At 41.6% G+C, this 21063-nt stretch overlaps 1 protein-coding gene across 1 annotated transcript in view; it reads right to left on the reverse strand.

Moving 5' to 3' along the window:
- Positions 1–1655: 1655 nt before the first annotated feature.
- Positions 1656–21063, reverse strand: part of SLC2A2 (solute carrier family 2 member 2) — a 138309-nt gene continuing 118901 nt past the window's right edge. The window contains exons 9-11 of the mRNA XM_063916230.1: positions 11347–11448; positions 8660–8863; positions 1656–5972 (exon numbers count right to left, since the gene is read on the reverse strand). Coding sequence (XP_063772300.1) covers positions 5781–5972; positions 8660–8863; positions 11347–11448 — 498 coding nt within the window. The 3' untranslated portion in view covers positions 1656–5780. The remainder of the gene's footprint in view (positions 5973–8659; positions 8864–11346; positions 11449–21063) is intronic.

The following is a 21063-nucleotide window of genomic DNA, read 5'->3' on the forward strand; positions in this document are numbered from 1 at the left end:
AACAGGCTTACATGCAATATTGGCACAATGTTACAAAGACCGTTTGATACTAATAGCAGAAAACATGTTTGTGTTTCCATTGAAACTGGAAAATGTCAAAAAATATATTATCTTAGCAAAGTGTCATTTCAGTATTCAACCTTATAATAACAGGTAGACAGCATCAAATACACATACAGTATAAAATATATCCTAAAAATAATAGCATGGTGTTATTGTTGTGAAAGCTATGTACCAATTTAATATTAGGTCTAAAATATACCTTTCATGTTATAAAGTGGATTTTCCAGCAACCTGCTCTGTATGATATGGATCTCCCACCAGCTCCTGCATCATCTCTTAGCAAATCAAAGCCATTTATTTCCTTACATTCTGACAGCCTGTGGTTTGATTTCATTGGGTTAAACTTGTATTTTCTGGTCTGCCCATAACATATTATTTGTCAGCACTTGGATCAAGTTTCACTTGTCAGGGCTTCATAATGTAATGGTTCATTAGATCAGTTAATTTACTTAATATAACTATAACAACAAAATTATCAAGGGCAAATAGCAAATATTCTTACTGAAACATTATGGGCCTGATTCGAATTCGGACACAGAAGCACATGCTGCAATGACTATTGGTGGTCGCCCATGGGCGACTTTATGCAAATGCTGATACAAACTCCTTCCCTTGTGCATATTGGTGTGGCAAAATGTGCAATTTCACTGAGATGCATGATCCATGCATGCTATAATACCGATTGGTACATGCTTACACACCACCATCGGTCGCACCATCAAAGCTTTCACCAGACCTATCCCTTCTGCTCCACGGGAGGTTTCTGTCCTCCCTGAGCTCACCTTAGAACACCTGCGTTACAGTTTGACAGGTGTACCGCCCCAGTCAGACTCCCCACCTGCCAATGTCAGTTGTTCCATCTATGCCTGTGTCTGTGTGTGCAGCCGCTTACACTGACACGCCTGCAACACTCTCATAACAAGCCTACTAAACGGACCACTTCCGAGTGCATTTCTAGCCACCTCCCAGTCACCGCTCAGGAATGTCCAAACTTTCTGCAACATTTCTGACACCATCTATTTTGATCGCAACAACACCTTTGTGTAATGCATACACAGTGTTTAGAAATGTTAACGCATTAACAGTTGCTAAAAATCACTCATCTATGTTAACATTGGTATTACGTGCAGAGATGATATGATGCTGTGATGCAGCACGGGATCACACATGCATGCAGGAGGCATCTACTTATACCAGACGCCTCCTGCTGCATTACCATATCTGATCATCGCTTCTGCTTCCAAGTAAGCTGGCGCAATGCTCTTTACAACCACATCTCCCCCAGTGTGCGGCTCTGAATCAGGCCCCTTGTTTTGTTATGAAATTATTAAGGATGTGACTCTGATATCTGTATGAGATTTAAAAAAAAAAAGATATAGGAAGAGATGTATCAAGTCTTGGAGAAAGATAAAGCGGAGAAGTTGCCCAAAGCTACCAATCAGCTTGTTACTTTCTTTCATCTAGCACACTTTTTGAAATGGTTTGATACATATCCCCACCAGGCTCAGACATCTGGGGGCATATGTTATATTGTCCAAGTTTGCCGGAGGTGCGGGATGCCGGCCGATCTCTGAGGTTCTTTTAAAGCAGCAATCATTTACAAGGCAAAACTATGCCTTGTAAATGATTGCTGCTTTAAGAAAACCTCCAAGATCAGCCAGCATCCCGCATCTCCGGCAAACTCGGACAATATGACATATGCCCCATGGTCACCAAACTATCCGAGTACAGAGAAGAATCTTTTAGGATTTATTTGCCTAAAATTAATAAATCTTTAATTAATTTGGTATGATCTGAAGAGTCTGGACATCTAACGTGTCTCCATTCTTTACTTTGAAATGTTAGGAGGTATGGTGAGGACATATTTACCAATTACTGGGACTTAGAATTTCTTATTGCTGCATATCTGTTCAGCAATAGAAAACAGTACAGATTGTGGTGTTTACTAAATGGCAGATTTCTGGTGGGGTTTGTTTTTCGCAGTTTTGCCTTTATTAAGTCTGGTAGTATGAAAACCACCAGCAAAAACAGCCACAGACCTCTCTTTGAGTTCTGACCCTAACAGGTAATCGTCTAGACACATACATAGAAAAGATTTTATAAATGTACTAAATTTGATTCCCGGCTCTATCAAGTTATGATATAAATGTAATCCTATAAAACAGATCCCTTTTGTGAGCTAGAAAGCTGAGAAACTTTAAAAGGAATTATAAAAATAATAGTAATTAGTAATTTCCTCTGGTAAACTGTTACCAGTAAATATCAACCAGTGACCCGAATAAATTCCAGTCCTAATTCCATCATTCTAATTCTAAATTCCTTCATTCACTTTATGGAGTGTACAGTAAATACAAATTTGTGTTCAGATGATACATTTATAGGACCACCAAGGATAATGGTGGTATATGATCTACTGATATGATTACTTTGCCTCAAGAATCACACAATTTTTCACCTACAGATGTTAGAAATTTGTGGATCACTCCCTATTTCACTGTGAGGACCTACAGAATCATGGAGGAATTGCAAGGAATTTAAGAGGGGTACAAGACAACTGTAAATGTATTCAGGGTTAGGCAAGCTCTCCAGGCACTATATGTTCTCCTACCCGTTGAGGTGGCAAAAAACTTTGGTCATTTCACCACCACGCCATTGCTTCTTATCTTTGTAGGTGGGAGGTTGGTGTGACCATCTAGGATCATCACATTCCCACACCACACTCCTAGCGTAATACTGATACTGAAGATCAACAGCTGACAGATTCACTGGTACGAAGGTGCTGACTGTTTATCCTCATGTCCTCAGCTGGCGTTACATGTGGTATGGATGAAGGCCAGATTGAGTAAAAGCCCATCCTCACCAGTAAAGAGTGGCTGAAAATCTTGTAAGATCAGACAAGACTACAATGAAACTTTCTTCCCTTGATATTATATTATACTAATAAAACTAATAAAACACTGTACACAAGCCAAGAACCACCATCCACTCCATTAAATGAAAAGTTAAACAATAAGTTATGGGGTTGTTTTTTAGTGGTGGAGGACTGATAGTCTTCTTGTGATCAGCAGGTAGATGAAAAGTGCACAAAAAGGAAGTTTGTCTTTAAATATGGCAATAATCCAAATAACACTGTAAAAGCAACACTGAAGTGGCTTAAACAAAAGAACATTGAGTCCTTAAGGCATCAATTCAGAGTCCTAACCTACATCATTTTGCAAATCAGTGTCAAGGTGCTAAACTTGCTGTTCAATTAACCTAAACCAGCTTGAGCAATTTTGCACAGAAGAGTTGGCAAATAGGACTCCATATTGGTGGATAATTAAAGTGGCAGAGGCCAGAGACGCATTGGTCAGATGTCGAGGCGGGACTTAAGAAGGAAGGTAATCAGGGCTGTCAAGAGAAATCCTGGGCCCCCGTAAAACAACTTCCTGTGCTTACTTTTCAGGGGGCATGGTCCAATCACAGGAGGCGTGGCCATGCACCCTTACAATAAAAAACTGAAAAAATTGTATTTTAAGCACTTCCATACTGCAGTGAAGAAAAGCTGCACCTGCTGCTTCCAGGCAAGGAGGGGTGGGGGGGTGGGGATGAGAGGGGACCCGGGCCCCCCCCCATCAGACCTAGGCCCAGGTCATTTGTACCCTCTCCCCCCCTCTCTCTGCGCCACTGAAGGTAATAAATACAGATGCAGCCACATGTGTGTAGTATGGGCAGTGTGTGGTTATTTACACAGGCTGCATTTATACAGTCTGTAAAGGTCCCTGTCCTTACCTCAACTTCACCTCTTATCTCCTGGGGTACACCTGAAGACCTTTCCTCTAAGCACCCCGATTGCTTAATTCATTGCCTTTCACAAAAGCTTCCGTTCAATTAATTACTGATCAAGGAGATATGTTTTTATTTGTTTTGTTACTCCCTTTGCCAGTACTGAGGAATTCTTGTAAACAATTTAATGAAGGGTAGAATTCTGAGGATGAAGATCATTTTTATATGTATTTTAGAATATTCTAGAAATGATTCTCCAAATGACTAATATAAACAGTAATAATATACAATAATAAATACTGGCATACTAACCTCCTATAAATGGGCACTTCTGTTTCCAGGTTATATTGACATATCTGCTGGACAGTGTGTTACAACAGCATACAGTATTGTAACAGACCCCACACCAGATAAACAATATTTTCATTACATGATAAATTATAGTTTAGATTTATGCCCAGTCATAACAATAATCAAATTCATTAACCCAAAATACTCAAATGGTCATTTTGAAAATATTCCAAGTCACTTCTAGATTACTATAAAATAAACCACCTAGATAATGTAACAGACTGGTGTAAAACTGTAAACAGTAAATTGATTGATTCATTAATCAGCGCTCCTAATATATGAAAAGCCCTATGTGCCAGAAACACTGTTTTTTATAAATAGTCCTGCCAAGCAATAGACTTAGCCATTAGATCCCTATTTGTGTGTGAAGGGGGTTTATTTGATGAGTGGCAGGGGTTCCAAGCCTAGAACACCTGCTGTCCTGATACTTGGAATGGTGATTTTTTTTATTAAAAAATGTATTGGATGGAAGAGTTTAAAACACAGAATTTCGATTTGTAATTAAACTGCTTTCACATAAACTGGTTCATTACTGTTAAAACGGTTGTATATTGGCCCGAAGTAAGCTGTCCTTGCTGAAATTACTTTCATTTAATAGTTTTAATTATGTCGATTGTGTGCTGTTTCCAGATTCTACAAAATAGTACTGGGACAAAACTTCATAATTTAGTACTCTGGTTTTGACTTCTATTTACCACAACAAATAAGTTATTGTTAACATTATCTTGTGTAACACTAATATTCATATTTACATATCAAGTCCAAAATATACCAGCTATAGATCTTATTGTATGTTTTGACCAAACATAAAAAATGTTGGTCACTCAAAAAAAAAAATGACCCCATAGTCCAGGATTTGTGGTGTAGTCTCCATATTCTTTCTACCGTTGTATAAGCAGGGCAGGCATTGCTACTGCTACTGTATGATGATACAGCCAAGCTCCACACACACACAGCTCCAGGAGGAGCTGATGCCTCCCCCCACCTCCTGCCCCCTAAAGTAGGCTGCAAGAGGAGATGCACAATGGAGACAAGCACCGCCTAGGGTGCCCACGAACTAGCACAAGTCACAAGAATGGATATGGACAGGTACATAGGTTCTTCCACCACGACAAATGTTCTGGAAAGTGGTGTCATGGTTCTGTGATTGTTTTGTATTTAGACTTAGTGTTATCAGATAAATGAACTGTTTTTACACTAATAGCTTGCATAATCAGGGCAAAACAAACATACTGCAGACACTAAGAACATCAAATGTATGCTTTCTACAGTAATGTTCTTCTGCTCTGTACAGGTGACTTGAAGGATTCTTACAGCATCAGTAGAGCAAAACTGATATTAGAGGTATTTCTCAGCTGCAGTAAATGATCATCATTTCACTAATTAACCCTCATTTATTTTTGGAAATAAGTTCAGTGTGTTCCTCTGCTATTAACCTCATTCACATACATACAACACATGCATTCTCCATGCCCTAATATCAGAAGTTCAGCTTTATAAAAATATGTATCTATAAAAAAACACAAAATGGTCAGTTGTTACCCTATTTCACATATGGTCGTTTCTGAAATGTAAAAATAAATGTCCACGTCTCATAGAGCTCAAGCTTCTGTACTTGTTCCCAGGTACTCCATCTCTGTCGATTTGCCTCCCTTGAGCTTCTTCCTACGGAACTCAGCAGATATCTCATCAAAAGACTTCCCTTTTGTTTCTGGAACTTTGAAGTATGTAAATATGGTAAAACCAAGTAGAAGAACTGCAAAAATGATGAACACGTAAGGTCCACATGCATCCTAAAAAATAAGAACAACACAAAAAATTGCTTTTATATAGTTGTGTAAATTTGTGACTTACTGTAAATGTAGACTGCTGTGTTGTTGGCTAACATGTCTTGTACAACTATACACAATATGTTGCAAATTTGTATAGACATAATTCATTAAACCTATTGTTCTTGTAGCAATCTTATAGCCATTACATGTCGTATCTAAGATAACGTCCTGTGCAGTTAATATTTAGCTATATTGGAAAAGAACAAAACAAGTACAGCACAGTATATCTGGTTCCTCTATTACACTTATAGGGGCATATCTAATTGGCCACAAGATTTTTTACACAGAAATTAAATGCTGTTATCGTGACCAAATTTTCATTACCGCAGCTATACGTGCTCCCAGTTCTCAGGATATGCAATTGTAAAACAGGGCATGAAAAAAAAAAAAAAAAAACCTTTATGTGAAAAATAGAAAAAAAAGAGAAGGGCTGTCTGTACCATAAAAAACACCAAATAAACATTGGTAAACATATCTATGATAATTACTGTCCCCCAAGAAAAATATTGGTTCAAAAGATAGATTTCTGCATTTTTTAAAATAGCAGTAAAAAATGGTTAAAAGCCAGCTTTCATTTAAATAAAAATGGAAAGAAAAAAATGAAAAAGTTGATTTTGGGGTATTTTGAGGTCACTTTAAATTACGGCATGTATTCAGAGCTAGGAGGGGAGCGGAGGCTGCCCAGCTGCTGGGAGAGCGTTGGGCACGCCCCCAAAATGAAAAAAACCGGACCATTTGGCGAGGCCACGCCCACTCGAGTGTGGCCACGTCCATCACGATCGAGGCCACGCCCCATTTTCGGATCAGCGCGCGGCTTCGCCGTGCAAGAGTCCCGCTGTCAGCATCCTAAAAGTTGGGAGGTATGGCTGTGGCTAATGTTGTGTGGTTGTGGCCAGTAACATATGGGCGTGTACACTCCCTAAACTATAAGTCCCAATGTCTCCCAAAGTATGTAAAAGTAGAAAAACAGCATCACTTTGTGAGGAAACCAAATATATAATTTTAATTCTTAGAATTTATGGCAACCATGTGACCAGCTGAGCAGTTAATCATCATCATGCTGTCATGGTGATGGGCCTATTTTTATCTGGGGCCTGGAGCTGGAGCTCCATCCGCCGCATTGTTAATCTGGCCCTGGCCTGCATATTTTAATCCATTATCAAGCACTTTGCAGAATTTCACCCCAGCATTGACATGTAATTAAGCTGATTGATTTCCGAATGACTAATCGGTTAAATTTATCATGTCTAATTGAATATCAAAAACTCTGTGGCTGCCCAAAATTCTGTATGCTGTGTGGGGGGAAAATAACAAACTCAGTTGGATATTCCCTATAACGATGCTTTAATTATGAGAGAAAATGTCACATTTTGATTTTACAGAAATGTTGCATGCTCTTGTTACCAGGTTTGCAGAGAGGAGGGGGGTGGGTGGAGGAATGATACAAAGTACACAGGCCAGTCTGGAGGTGTTGCCATGCCCTCAATAATGTTTGGCCATGATCTCTCTATGAGAGCCCAATATTGACGAGACTCAATGACTAACACAAAAACAAGGGATGCTTGACTCTGCAGTGAATGGCCACATCCCTAAGCATGGTCTCCTACCACTGTATTCCCCCGGGAGGGCAGTCCAACAAAGCTTCTGTGTATAAGTGACTATAATCTTGTTTGTCCAGCTGCAAGTAATCTGAGTAAACAACTGTGGTCTGTGCAGGAATGAAAACTGAGAATACTGCAAAAGGTATGGCCAGGAGAACCTCTCAATACCCAGAAGTCATTTATAATACTAAGTAAAATGTTTACAATTTTAGAGATGGTAGGAAATGTGGGCATTGAAGTGTAGTGTAGTGGTTAGCATTACTGCCTCACAGCACTGAAATTATAAGTTCTATTTCCAGTCGTGGCACATCAGTGCAGAGTTTACATGTTCTCCCTGTGTATGAGTGAGTATCTTCTGGGTGCTTCGGTTTCCTACCACACTCCAAAAACATACTGTTAGGTTAATTGGCTTCTTACAAATAATAATAATAATAATAATAATAATAATAATAATAATAATAATAATAATAATAATCCTAGTGTGTGTGCATGCAATGGGAAATATAGAGTGTAAGCTCCTCTGGGGCAGAGACTGATGTGAATGTCTAAAATATTCTCTGTAAGGGGCTGTGGAATATTGGTGCACTATATAAATAATGGGTCATTAAAAATACATCATGGTGGTGGTGCAGTGATTAGCATTGCTGCTTCATGGCACTGGATTTGATCCTGTACAGGACCCTATCTGTGTGGATCTAGCATGTTCTCCCCGAGTTAATATGGGCTTTCTCTGGCTGTTCTGGTTTCTTCCCACAGTCCAGAGACATACTGATGGTCTTTTAACAAAATGGACCCTTATGTGTTTGTATAATTTGCTTGTGTAGAAGACAATTTTTAGACTGTAAGCTCCAGTGATAAAAAGGAACTAGCATGAATGGTGCAAAATGCTATGAAAAGTGCTACGTAATTTGGTGGGACTACACAAATATAATATCACATGTCCAATGAATCCACTGGGAGAGTGTCCCACGCCTGGAATAGGGAACACTGCATGATGTATACATCCACAAGTTTTGATTTCAAATTCTATGAGTATTTCATACTCACTGCAATGTACTGAAAACACATTCCAATTATGAAGTTACAGGTCCAGTTGACAAATCCAGATACTGCCATAGCTGCAGGTCGAGGACCTTGGCTGAACAATTCAGCAACAATGAACCAAGGGATGGGACCCGGCCCGACTTCAAAGAAGATCACAAAGAGAAAGATGGCAACCATACACAGATAGCTCATCCAGGCATGCTGAGCCTAAGAGAAGAAAGCAATTAGATCATATTGTTTTTTTGGTTCAGTCACTTAGTTGACATTTACCCCTGACTATTCATTATTACATATACAACTAATTATTATTTAATGGTCCCCCCCCCCCCCAAAAAAAAAAAAAAAAAAATAGAATTGATGACACATATAAGGAGTGGTATGTGTTTTTTACAGCACAGTAACAGTAACAAAGACTAGAGCGGACAACACAGGAGAAGACTAGGCATGTTAAGCCCAGTACCCACGGGCCGATGCAGGAGAGATGTGTGCTGAGCGAACCGCTCAGCACACATCTCTCCTGCCGCTCAGCACAGCGCGATCTGTGCTGAGCGTGCGGGGGGAGACGGGGGGACGATCATTTCACCCAGCAGGTGAAGTGAGCAACCCGCTAGATTGGCCTGCATGCAGGCCAATCTAGCAGCAGCGATAGCGATGTGCGGGGCCACGCATCGCTATCGCCGAGGGGGCTACACACGGAGCGATCATGCTGATATTCTAAGCATTCTAGTCAGATTGCTTAGAATATCGCTCCGTGAGTACCCCCCTTCATCAAGCAGTTTTTAAGTCACATGCCAATGACAAGTTTAGGAGTCCAATACAACTAAAATACAGTTATATAACTTGAATGGTTTAAGAAATGTGAACACTGGGCAAAGATCTGTCTAGAAAACAACAGCTGTTGATTAGTTGATCTATTTATTCATTCATTCATTCATTCATTAGGTACGTGCTACCAGTTATGGGTGTGATATAATAGATAGATAGTGTCTAGTTAGTCAATAGATAGACAACACATGTTAGACAGTCAAAAGGTTGACATGGTCAAAAGTTAGACATGAAAAAAGTAGGAAAGTACAAAAGGTCGACAGGGTCAAAAGGTCGACCTAAAAAAGGTAGACATAATTTTTTTAAATTTTTGTGGTTTGTGTGGATAGTTTTGTCATCTGGGACCCCTAATTGTAGAAAGGCATAAGCTCGCCACGCTTCAGGCTCGGTGGCTCGCTGCGCTCGTCACAAGGTTTATAACCAACTCTATGCCGACATGGATAGAGAAGGTGAGAAAAAGTCCAAAATCATGTAAAAAAAAACCTGTCTACCTTTTTTTATGTCCCTGTCTATCTTTTGACCCTGTCGACCTTTTGTACTGTCTTCCTTTTTTCATGTCAACCTTTTGACACTGTTGACCTAATGTCTGTCTAATATATGGTGTCTATCTATCTATCATCCGGATACCACCAGTTATGCCTGTGCTGTTGTTGAACAACTGTTTAATGATTCATACTAATTTTTATCATAACTTATCATGAAAATATATTTAAATTGGATGTGTAGCTTTAAACTTTGTATAGAATTAGATAGATCTATCCATCATATGCTGCAGTTGTTGCTCAGTAAGATATATTTGTTGATGATTATATGCTGTAACTTTACAAGGCTTGCTAATGTATTGAGTTCTGCTCTCTTGTGGTTCCATATAAGTGGCCACGAGAAACCTTATTTGAAAATGCATGTAGCGATAGTGATCACTGTGCCTTATAATAACCAGTGCAGGGCAATGATCTTAATTGAATAAATATATCTCTGATGTATTTTTTCCCCCCTGACTATATAACAGCTATATAATTTGGGTAAGGTGCAATCAGGGAGATTGCTAGGATCTTTAGGGAGTCAGGGAGATTGCTGCTATTTCAGGGAGTCTCCCTGACATTCAGGAAGAGTTGGCAAGTACAGTATGCGGTCACTGTTGCTTGAATAAGCAGTGATACCGACTAGAATGGGTTCCGGACTATGGGTTGACATGCACTAGGTCGACCCCATATGGTCGACAGACAAAAGGTTGGCACTGACAAAAGGTCGACATGGACAAAAGATTGTCATATGAAAGCTCAACACTAGAAAAGGTTGACATGTTCATATGGATGACATGGCAATGGTCAACATACATATATGGTCAGTCATCCTTGATCAGCCATGTCACAAATCATAACCTTTAGTAACCTTGTGGCAAGCGAAGCAGAGCTGCGCAAGACAAATGGTGGTTCCAGATGAAAAAACTATCCACAGTTACCCTAAAAATGCAAAAAGCGTGTCGACCATTTTTGAGTAGACCATTGTCATGTAGACCTTTTGACCCTGTCAAACTTTTGTCCATGTCAACCTTTTCAAATGTCGACCTATCATGTTGACTTTTTGTCCATTTCGACCTTTTATCAGTGTCAACCTTTTGTCCGTCAACCATATGTGGTCGAACTAATGACTGTAGACCTAATACATGTAGATCTTGCATACCACACCCCACTAGAATCTATTCTCACTCCAGACAAAACACAACTGAATGTGACACATGAAGGCTGTTTCATCTAGATCATGCTTTTATCCATTATTCTGTAAATGTTTTTACTTAGTGAGCTTGCAACGTGACACAACTTTTCTGGTGCTAAACAGCAGACTGTAATTCACATTGGACTTACCAGAAGAGCTAGAGAAATAGTCATGATGACAGCACAAACGCACATGCCTGCTAAACCAATGATATATAGGGACCTTCTTCCAGCTCTCTCTACAAGGAACACCTGTGGCATAACACAGAGAAGTCATGCTGTTACTGCATTCTTGCATGTACTGTAACATAAGTTAGGACATCACAGTGGACAAACAGTATTCCCCCTTCACAATTTCTGCTATGACATTCAGAATTTGCAGCAAAAGCTAAACTATAAGATACATATAACTAGAACAAGGATGAAAGATAGTGTAAAGGAACGCTTCTCCAAATTATCTTAAACATTTTACATTATTAGAGAATATGATGATATTTTATTGCCACATTAAATGGATACAGTAACTAATGTGTAATATACAAGCATTAGAATATATTTTGTTTTATAGAAACAGCATTCTATCTGGGATCGGTATGCGTGACCGGTGGACAAGATGTAGGTGGTCACAATACCGACGCTGGCATCCAGATGGTCACAGTCAGGGTCGGACTGGCCCACAAGGGTACAAGGGAAACCCTTGGAGGTCCCCACTGCCTCGGACCCCTCCTCAAGGGATGAGGTTCCTGGCTATGCTCTTATACATATGTTGCCAGAGCCAGCTCTAGGCAAAGGCATACCTCCCAACTGTCCCGATTTTTGCAGAGTAGTCCCATTTTTCACAGCTGTCCCACCTGCGGGCCACAGTGTCCTGCAGTGGGGGTGCAGTTGGGAGACCCTTTCTCACGCTGCTCTGCTTAGCAGAACAGTGGTGAATAGACACTGTGCGCATGTGCACAGCATCTATTCACCGGCAGAGAGGGATAGGAGGCATGGCCAGCAGCTCAAAGAGCGCTATTCATGCCCCCATAGTGACAAAAACGCCCCCTAATGTCAGGCGCACGCCGGAGGCAAGCAAAGTTGTCCCTCCTTGGGACTTCAAGAAGTTGAGAGGTATAGGCATAGGCATTATAGGCAAATGCCTAGTTTGGACCTGCCTGGCCTAGGGGAATCCCAAGCCTAGCTTTCTATTATTTATTCCAATATATAATTAAATGCATATAACAGCCATTTGACTTCTATAATGTATTCCTGGCTTTTTTGGTGTTACAGACAGATTTCCCTGTTTAAAAATAATGAGAAACAGCGCTGGCTGTATAGGAATTATATATATAAGAAATTATATAAATAAAAACGGCTTGTTATAATAAACAAATTTATTAAAAAGACATGATCAAATTAAAAAAGTTTACACGGTACAACATCACATACCGTTAGTGTAAATAATAATTTAAATAGGTATATAAAACACAGGATACCGCTAGATTTAATCTGGCTGGGGCTTGTAACGTTGGAGCACTGCACTCAGTAAGGATATCTATAACCAGGTAAATTCCTGATGAATCCCAATTTTCATATAGGAGATCTGTTTGCTAGGAATAGGTGTTCCCCATAAAAGGTCATTTAGCAGTGAGTCCTTTCAATGCAGGTGGGGTATTCAATTGCAGACACGTGGCAGGTCTTTCATAACACAGCAATCTCCATAGTGTTATTAGTATAGTCCTTGTGACGTAGCAGGTCTTTCATAACACAGCAATCTCCATATGTTATTGGTATAGTCCTTATGATGGTATGGTGCAGTTTAAGACAAACCTGTATGTGTGTTGGTATATTATGCTCCTGAGGAAGCTGGATACCACCAGTGAAACGCGTTGAGCTTCTTCTTACACCACTAGGACCTGGCAATCATCTCTGGCAAATTGGGAGTTAACAACACTCTGGATATTATAACATATGAACATCTGACTGTCGCCATATCGCAACCAACCCTACTGGATGCTACATTGCCTCCTGTTAGTAGCAGAAATGTTTCCTGGACACAGGCTAATAAGGTAGAAATACAGCAAACAGAGACACCTTAGATAAACAAGATGCCTCACTGCAGTCGTCACGCAATAAAAAGGGCTAAAGCAGTGGTTCCCAAATGCCCTAAAGTGTCAGAATTTATTTTACGGCACCCCTAGGCCAAAGTTTTCTTATTGAGATATTTAGAAAGAAATATTGAATTAATTTAAATTGTCCGTAGGTGCAATTGTGTGGTGAGGGACAAGATTTGCTTCTGTTTGTCCACATATTTTATGATTGACAGCCACCAGCACTGGTTTTGCTTATTACACTAACCATATACCATTTGAATTGGTCCTGTATCACCAGTCCAAGGCACCCCTGCAAGTGTCCTGAGGCACCCCAGGGTGCCACGGCACACAGTTTGAGAACCACTGGGCTAAAGCATTCCACAGAACTTGATCCTGGGACCTTGTGCATTTGAAACCAGTGTTGTAACCAACAGAAATTGTAATTTGTTCAAACTTTTGTTCTGATTATACTTAAGCACTCTGAACTTTCTCTGCTTTCTGCCCATATCCTGGCCGCAGCAAATTCCCTGTAGGCAGGAAAGCAATTTTACCAGTGCCTGATTGTTGTGGGTAAACCCTTGATCTAGTTGCTCCTGTTCCTGATTGCTTTTAGATATCTTGGACTTTGAATGACTATGATTCTGTCTCTAAAAAACCTTGGCTATGGGGGTAATTCCAAGTTGATCGCAGCAGGATTTTTGATAGCAATTGGGCAAAAACATGTGCACTGCAGGGGAGGCAGATATAACATGTGCAGAAAGAGTTAGATTTGGTGGGTTATTTTATTTCTGTGCAGGGTAAATACTGGCTGCTTTATTTTTACACTGCAAATTAGATTGCAGATTGAACTCACCCCACCCAAATCTAACTCTCTCTGCACATGTTATATCTGCCTCCCCTGCAGTGCACATAGGCCCTCATTCCGAGTTGTTCGCTCGTTATTTTCCTTCGCATCGCAGCGGTTTTCCGCTAACTACGCATGCGCAATGTTCGCACTGCGGCTGCGCCAAGTAAATTTGCTAAGAAGTTTGGTATTTTACTCACGGCATTACGAGGTTTTTTCTTCGTTCTGCTGATCGTAGTGTGATTGACAGGAAGTGGGTGTTTCTGGGCGGAAACTGTCCGTTTTATGGGAGTGTGTGAAAAAACGCTGCAGTTTCTGGGAAAAACGCGGGAGTGGCTGGAGAAACGGGGGAGTGTCTGGCCGAACGCTGGGTGTGTTTGTGACGTCAAACCAGGAACGAAACGGACTGAACTGATCGCAGTGGCAGAGTAAGTCCCGAGCGACTCAGAAACTGCAAAGAAATTTCTATTCACAATTATGCGAATCTTTCGTTCGCAATTCTGCAAAGCTAAGATTCACTCCCAGTAGGCGGCGGCTTAGTGTGTGCAAAGCTGCTAAAAGCAGCTAGCGAGCGAACAACTCGGAATGAGGGCCATAGTTTTGCCCAATTGCTAACAAAAATCCTGCTGCGATCAATTTGGAATTACCCCCTATGTTCCTACTGTAAGTGCAGCACTGCTTAAGCCTTTGGTTCATACTTGCCTACTTTCAAGCATTTCAGGGAGATGTGAAAGTAACACCTATCAGTGCATGACTTACATCCAAATGTAAATGAGCCCCAAAGTTAGTAAGATCTACTTGTTGAAGAAAAGACACTGATATTTTGCAGAATTTCTTTGTGTATTGTGCTTTACAAGAAGTTCCATATACTGTAAGTGGCCACGAAAAACTTTATTTAAAATGCATCTACCACAGGGATCATTGTGCCTTATAACCAATGCAGGGAGATGGAACTGATAATGGGGTTAAGGTGCAATCAGGGAGATTGCTGGACTATTCAGGGAGTCAGGGAGATTGCTGCTGTTTCAGGGAGTCTCCTGCAGAATGAGGGAGGGTAGGCAAGTATGTTTTGGTTACCAGTTTACAGCCCTGCTTGTCTACCTTTGGGCCTAATTCAGACCTGTTCGCTGCTGTGCTTTTTCGCACACCCTGTATCCATATAATTATACGTACCCCTCTGGAGTCCCTCGACGACCGCTGGTTCTGCAGACAGAAATCATCGGGAAAATTGTGTGGCAGACATTTTCTCTGTGATTTGTGCATGCACAGTAAGGATGTCACGTGAACAAGGAGAAGATGCTATGTTTCCAGAGACCTGCACGTGCGCAGTAGACTTCAGCACACAGGCAGCTGCCAGAATCTACAGCGCTGCTGCCAGAGAGCAGGGGTCCCACACGGAGCCTGCACATGGGCCCTCTCCTCTCTTAATCTTCCCTTGCATTGAGCATTTCGACACTGATAAAATGTTGACATTCTAACAATGGTGATATTCGGCGGTGCAGCGAGGAAGCTATTCTGACAATAGTACCCTAAGCCTAACCCTAGCCTTAACTCCAACCTGGCAGCTGTGGCTAATGTTCTGGCATTTGCTGCTTGAGGCAGGTTGAAGCAAAATGGCAGTTGTAGTGGAATGTCCCCAACCCTAACCTTACCCATATACCCAATGTCAGTATTTCGCAAAATATCAGCATTTCACCTTAGACATTTGCATTGTCAATATTATGAACATGACAACATTTTGCAGATATCAACATGTTAGCTGTTGACATTTCAATAGTATAGATATCATAACTGTGGACATTTAGCCCGATTCAGACCTGATCGCGGCTGTGCATTTTCACACAGCGAGCGATTATCGATTGACTGCGCATGCGTATGCACCACAATGTGAACACACGTTGCCAAGCAACAGGCATCGCCAAACAGCGACAAGCTGGTGCGAAAATTTTGATCGCACAGACATTCGCAAGGGGATTGACAGGAAGTCACCGTTTGTGGGTGGTAACTAACCGTTTTCTGGGAGTGTCTAAATACCTAGAAACCCCCCTCCTGATGGCCCAAATTTTCTTATTCAGAGACAGCTGTGTCTCCCTCTCAGCAAAAACCATGACCGTAATCGCGATCACGGAGATGGCACGACAGACTACACGGAGCTTGGATCAAACAAGCTGTCTGCACACAGAATGTCTGGGGAGAGCTGCTGAAGGGACCTCCATTCAAACACAGGGCGGGATGTATTAACATATATCGCCGCCCCTCGCAGTGATGTTGATCGCATATGTACTAATATATGTGATCAACATCGCAATGTGGTGACGGAGGCCCCCCGCGATATCTATGAGGTGGTGTGCTGGGGGGTCTCCATCACCTCCCTGGGCTCTCCACACTCCCCTCATGCCGGGTAGAAGCAGCTGGCTGTCCCCGGTGCCTCCTTCTCCCCCCTGCAGCCGGAAGGACCACCGGCTGCGTTACTAGGGGGAGGGGGAGTTTACCTTCCGGGTCCAGGCTTCCTGGAGGAAGGTATGCGGCGGGAGAGGGGGGAGGCATCTGCGGCGGGTTGCGGCGGCTGGCGATAAGATGGCAATATCCTGGGCAGCAAAAACCCAGCGGACGGGTCTTAGTACATTTGAAAATGCTGCAAAACACCAGAAAATTGGTGTTTTACCGCATTTTCCCCTTAGTACATCCCACCCACACAGTGGTCACCAGTTTCCTCTCAGTTCAGGGTATGTGTATGGGTTGGGTGTGAGATCCTGGCACAAGGGATGCTGGTAGTCAGAATACAGGCGCTGACATCCTCAGCCCCCTACCCTCCTAACCCTTCCTTACCACAGCCATAACCCCCACATTAGTGCCTAACCCTATCTACCCCGGTTACTGCCTAAACCTAACCCCCAAACCCCACAGCCTAACCCTTAACCTCCCCCGTAGTGCCTAAACCTAACAGCCTATTCCTAACCTCCCTACACCCACAACTTTACCCTAACCCCCCCATGTGACAGCTAAAACTAACACCACCCTCCACCCCCCTTTGCCCCGCAGCCTAACCCTCCTGGCTATACTTACCTATGAGATTCTGGCTGTCAGGATTCCGGCGATGGGATCCTGACATTTATTGGATTCCGGCAACGGTATTTCGGCTGCTGGGATCCCGGCAGCTGGGATCTTGAATGTAACCCATGTGTATAATGTATGTATGTATGTATGTATGTATATGTGTGTATGTATGTGTATATATACGTATATATGTCTCTGTGTGTGTGTGTGTGTGTGTGTGTGTGTGTGTGTGTGTGTGTGTGTGTGTGTGTGTGTGTGTGTGTGTGTGTGTGTGTGTGTGTGTGTGACCAACAAGTGGCAATAACTTACATTCCAACAATAGACAATATAAAATTGTTTGGCGGTAGAATACAGTGATTAAGTTATAAGGTAAATGAATTAATCTAGTTCTATATCAAGTTTACTTAAATGCAGAATTTTTCAGTGGTATCTAGTGGTTCAGCAATTCAAATATTACCCAGTATATTTGGTAATAAATAACAGACTGCCTAGCTGCAAAAGCTATTTTTGTGGGTGTCAGCATTTAATGAGATTCTGACCTTGTATGTGGAGATAAAATAAATTGCTTACAGGCTAAAATACAGAATGCTCTGTTCTCCCAGGTGAACTTTTCATGTCAGCAATGTACACTACCTGGGAATAATTTCAGCACCACTGTCTGACCTAGATTAAACAGTGCACCACACAGCTCTCAGTCAATTTGGCTGCCACAATATGTCTGAAGTTGCAGAGAAATCAATATGGATTTATTAGGGGATTATTAACATTTATTAACATAACTCATTCTATAATATAAAAAAAAAACATCCCAGATCATTTAATTAATGAACTACAAATAAGAAAGGCTATGGACTAAACGCAACAGCCTGCACCACGCAGGGCATCAGCGAGTTCCCAGCAAGTCTGCCTTATGTTTCAAAGGGGGAATCATTTAAAATGCTAAATTAAAAAGAAAGGGGCATGGCCACGCAATAGTATCCCCAATTCAAATTCCGACGCACAGTAGCACAGTCTTATTCACATTACACCACATAGTGTCCCTTATTCATGTTATGAAACACAGTAGTGCCCCTTATACACAATTCCCACATTAGTGCCCCTAATTCACAATAACCGCAGTAGTAGTGCACCACTATACATAATGCCCACAGCAGTAGTGCCCCTTATACAATGCCCACAGCAGTCGTGCCTCTTATGCAATGCCCACTGTAGTGGTAGAGCCCCTTATGCAATACCCGCCATAGTGGTAGTGTCCCTTATGCAGTGCTCACAGTGGTAGTTTCCCTTATGCAGAGCCCATAGTAGTGGTGCCCTTATGTAGTGCACTCAGTAGTGGTGCCCCTTATGCCCCCATGAGTGATGCCCCTTATGCAGTGCCCCCTATGCAATACCCCCATTAATAGTGCACCCAGTAGGAATTCCCCCTGTAGTAGTGCCCCAGTAGTAATGCCCTCTGTAGTAATGCCCCCTGGAATAGTGTCCATAGTAGTGATGCCCCCTGTTGTAATGCCCCCTGTAGTAGTGCCCCCAATCATAATGTATCCAGTAGTAGTGCCTCAAGTGTTAATGACCCTTGTAGAAGTGCCCCCCATTGTAATACCCCCTGTAGTAGGGCCCCTTGCACAGAAAAAAACCCCTGCAATACTTTCCTTAAGCCCCTCTTCTGTGTCCAACTGCTGCCATCCGTCTAGCCACCTGCTCCACGGAACTATGGGAGAGACGTCATGATATCATGATGTCTCTCCCATAGTGCACATAGCGAGAACCAGAAGCCTGAGCACAGGAGTGAACTCCTGCCTCCGGCTGCAGCTGTGAGGAAGGAGCCGGCATCTTTCGCGGTGCTGACTTGAGATCCTGGGTTAGGTGCGCCGGAGGAGGCGGAAATGGTTCCGTCTCCAAATGGAACTGATGGAACGCAGTTCCACCCCGTTCAAGCCCACTTTAACCCCTGAGTGTAAGTAAGATGTGCCTCTTTCAGGGTGCATTTTGTGCTTGCAATTCAGATGCAAATTCCACCCACCTCTATATTTGTCAATTAACCATCAAAATATGTTTTTATGTAATATACATAAATGTTTAAATGATTGGAAACCAGCCCACTTAAGCAACACATAAGAAGAATAGTATGTATGACCTATTGCCTACTTAAGTGGCAAGTGTGGCTAGTGTAGTGATATTACCAGCGTCCTTATGGACCTGCCATTGTTGCAAAATGCAGCAATTTGCAGTATGGCGCAGTGGGGGCAGGGCGGTGATTGCATCATGAAGGTCTCAGAGGAAGTATACCTATCCAGGGGTGTGAGAACAGGGTAGAACTGTTGACATCTAGAAAAAAAGGAGAGATAAACTCTGCGCTTGAAACAATATATCTAAAGTGAATGTGCAGTCGGACACAGAAGATTGACTCAGTACAACTTAAATGTAATGAAAAACAATTTTATAGTTTCTATTAAGACAGAGAATGTAACATTTGGAAAGATAAATGAATAAATAATTATTTGGACATTTTACTCATATGTACTATCCAGATGTAAACATACAACATACAATAGGTTTGTTAAAATAACTTTTTCAAGTGGTGATAGTAAAAAATCACAAATCAAGAACACTGGCGTCCCAGTGTATTGATTAAGGTTTGTAATTCCCGCAGAATTGATTGATAGTTCCACAGTCTCAGAAAATATAACACTTTAGAGGAAATGGTGTAAACTGTGTTTCAAGCTCCCGTGCTGGTTCCTGCATTAGTATGCAAACAGGGTCCTTTTGAATAGATTAAGTACACGTGGAGTGAAAGAGTTCCATTTAGTTCTTATTATAATAGCAGCTGGTAATTGCAGTATTTCCCAAACAAGTGTTAGTTGGTTTAGATATAAGGTAACGTTCATATAAATATAGCCGCCGTGAATGAAACTTCTGGAGACAGGTGTTAGGCCCCACAGCGAGGGTCACATGGAACTCACCCGACCAGTGTTTCTGAAGCCGTGCGGCAGTGAAGGATCCAACGTGCGGCAATAAGCTGCGGCCAAAGCTGTCGCGGATGAACTGAGCAAAAGGACCCTGTTTGCATACTAATGCAGGAACCAGCACGGGAGCTTGAAACACAGTTTACACCATTTCCTCTAAAGTGTTATATTTTCTGAGACTGTGGAACTATCAATCAATTCTGCGGGAATTACAAACCTTAATCAATACACTGGGACGCCAGTGTTCTTGATTTGTGATTTTTTACTATCACCACTTGAAAAAGTTATTTTAACAAACCTATTGTATGTTGTATGTTTACATCTGGATAGTACATATGAGTAAAATGTCCAAATAATTATTTATTCATTTATCTTTCCAAATGTTACATTCTCTGTCTTAATAGAAACTATAAAATTGTTTTTCATTACATTTAAGTTGTACTGAGTCAATCTTCTGTGTCCGACTGCACATTCACTTTAGACATATTGTTTCAAGCGCAGAGTTTATCTCTCCTTTTTTTCTAGTTTTCAATTGTTGCAACTTGGCAAGTTGTTTATACTCAGCTGCAGAAACAATTAGTGTATAAGGAACTAAATCATTACAGCGCCGGGTTATCACAATCGGTTACCGATTTGTGATTTTTCTTTTTTCTTCTAGAACTGTTGACATGCAGCATGTAGACCATGATAATGCTGACGTTCAACATGTCTATCCAGATGATATGCTGATAAACTATCCACAAACATTCCATCGTAGCCTAATGGCTTCTTACTTCTTCCCAGCCACATCGACGGCTCCAACGTCTTTTCCCAGGTTCGAATGGTCACATGGGACCTCTGATACTGCAGCATTCTGATGAATATTTCTTCCCCTATGCCTAATCCCTACCCGTAACCCTTCTGCCTAATCCTAACTTTCTCCTCCTCCCCA

Source organism: Pseudophryne corroboree, chromosome 4 (assembly GCF_028390025.1).
Source record: "Pseudophryne corroboree isolate aPseCor3 chromosome 4, aPseCor3.hap2, whole genome shotgun sequence".
In the NCBI taxonomy this organism is placed as follows: Eukaryota; Metazoa; Chordata; class Amphibia; order Anura; family Myobatrachidae; genus Pseudophryne; species Pseudophryne corroboree.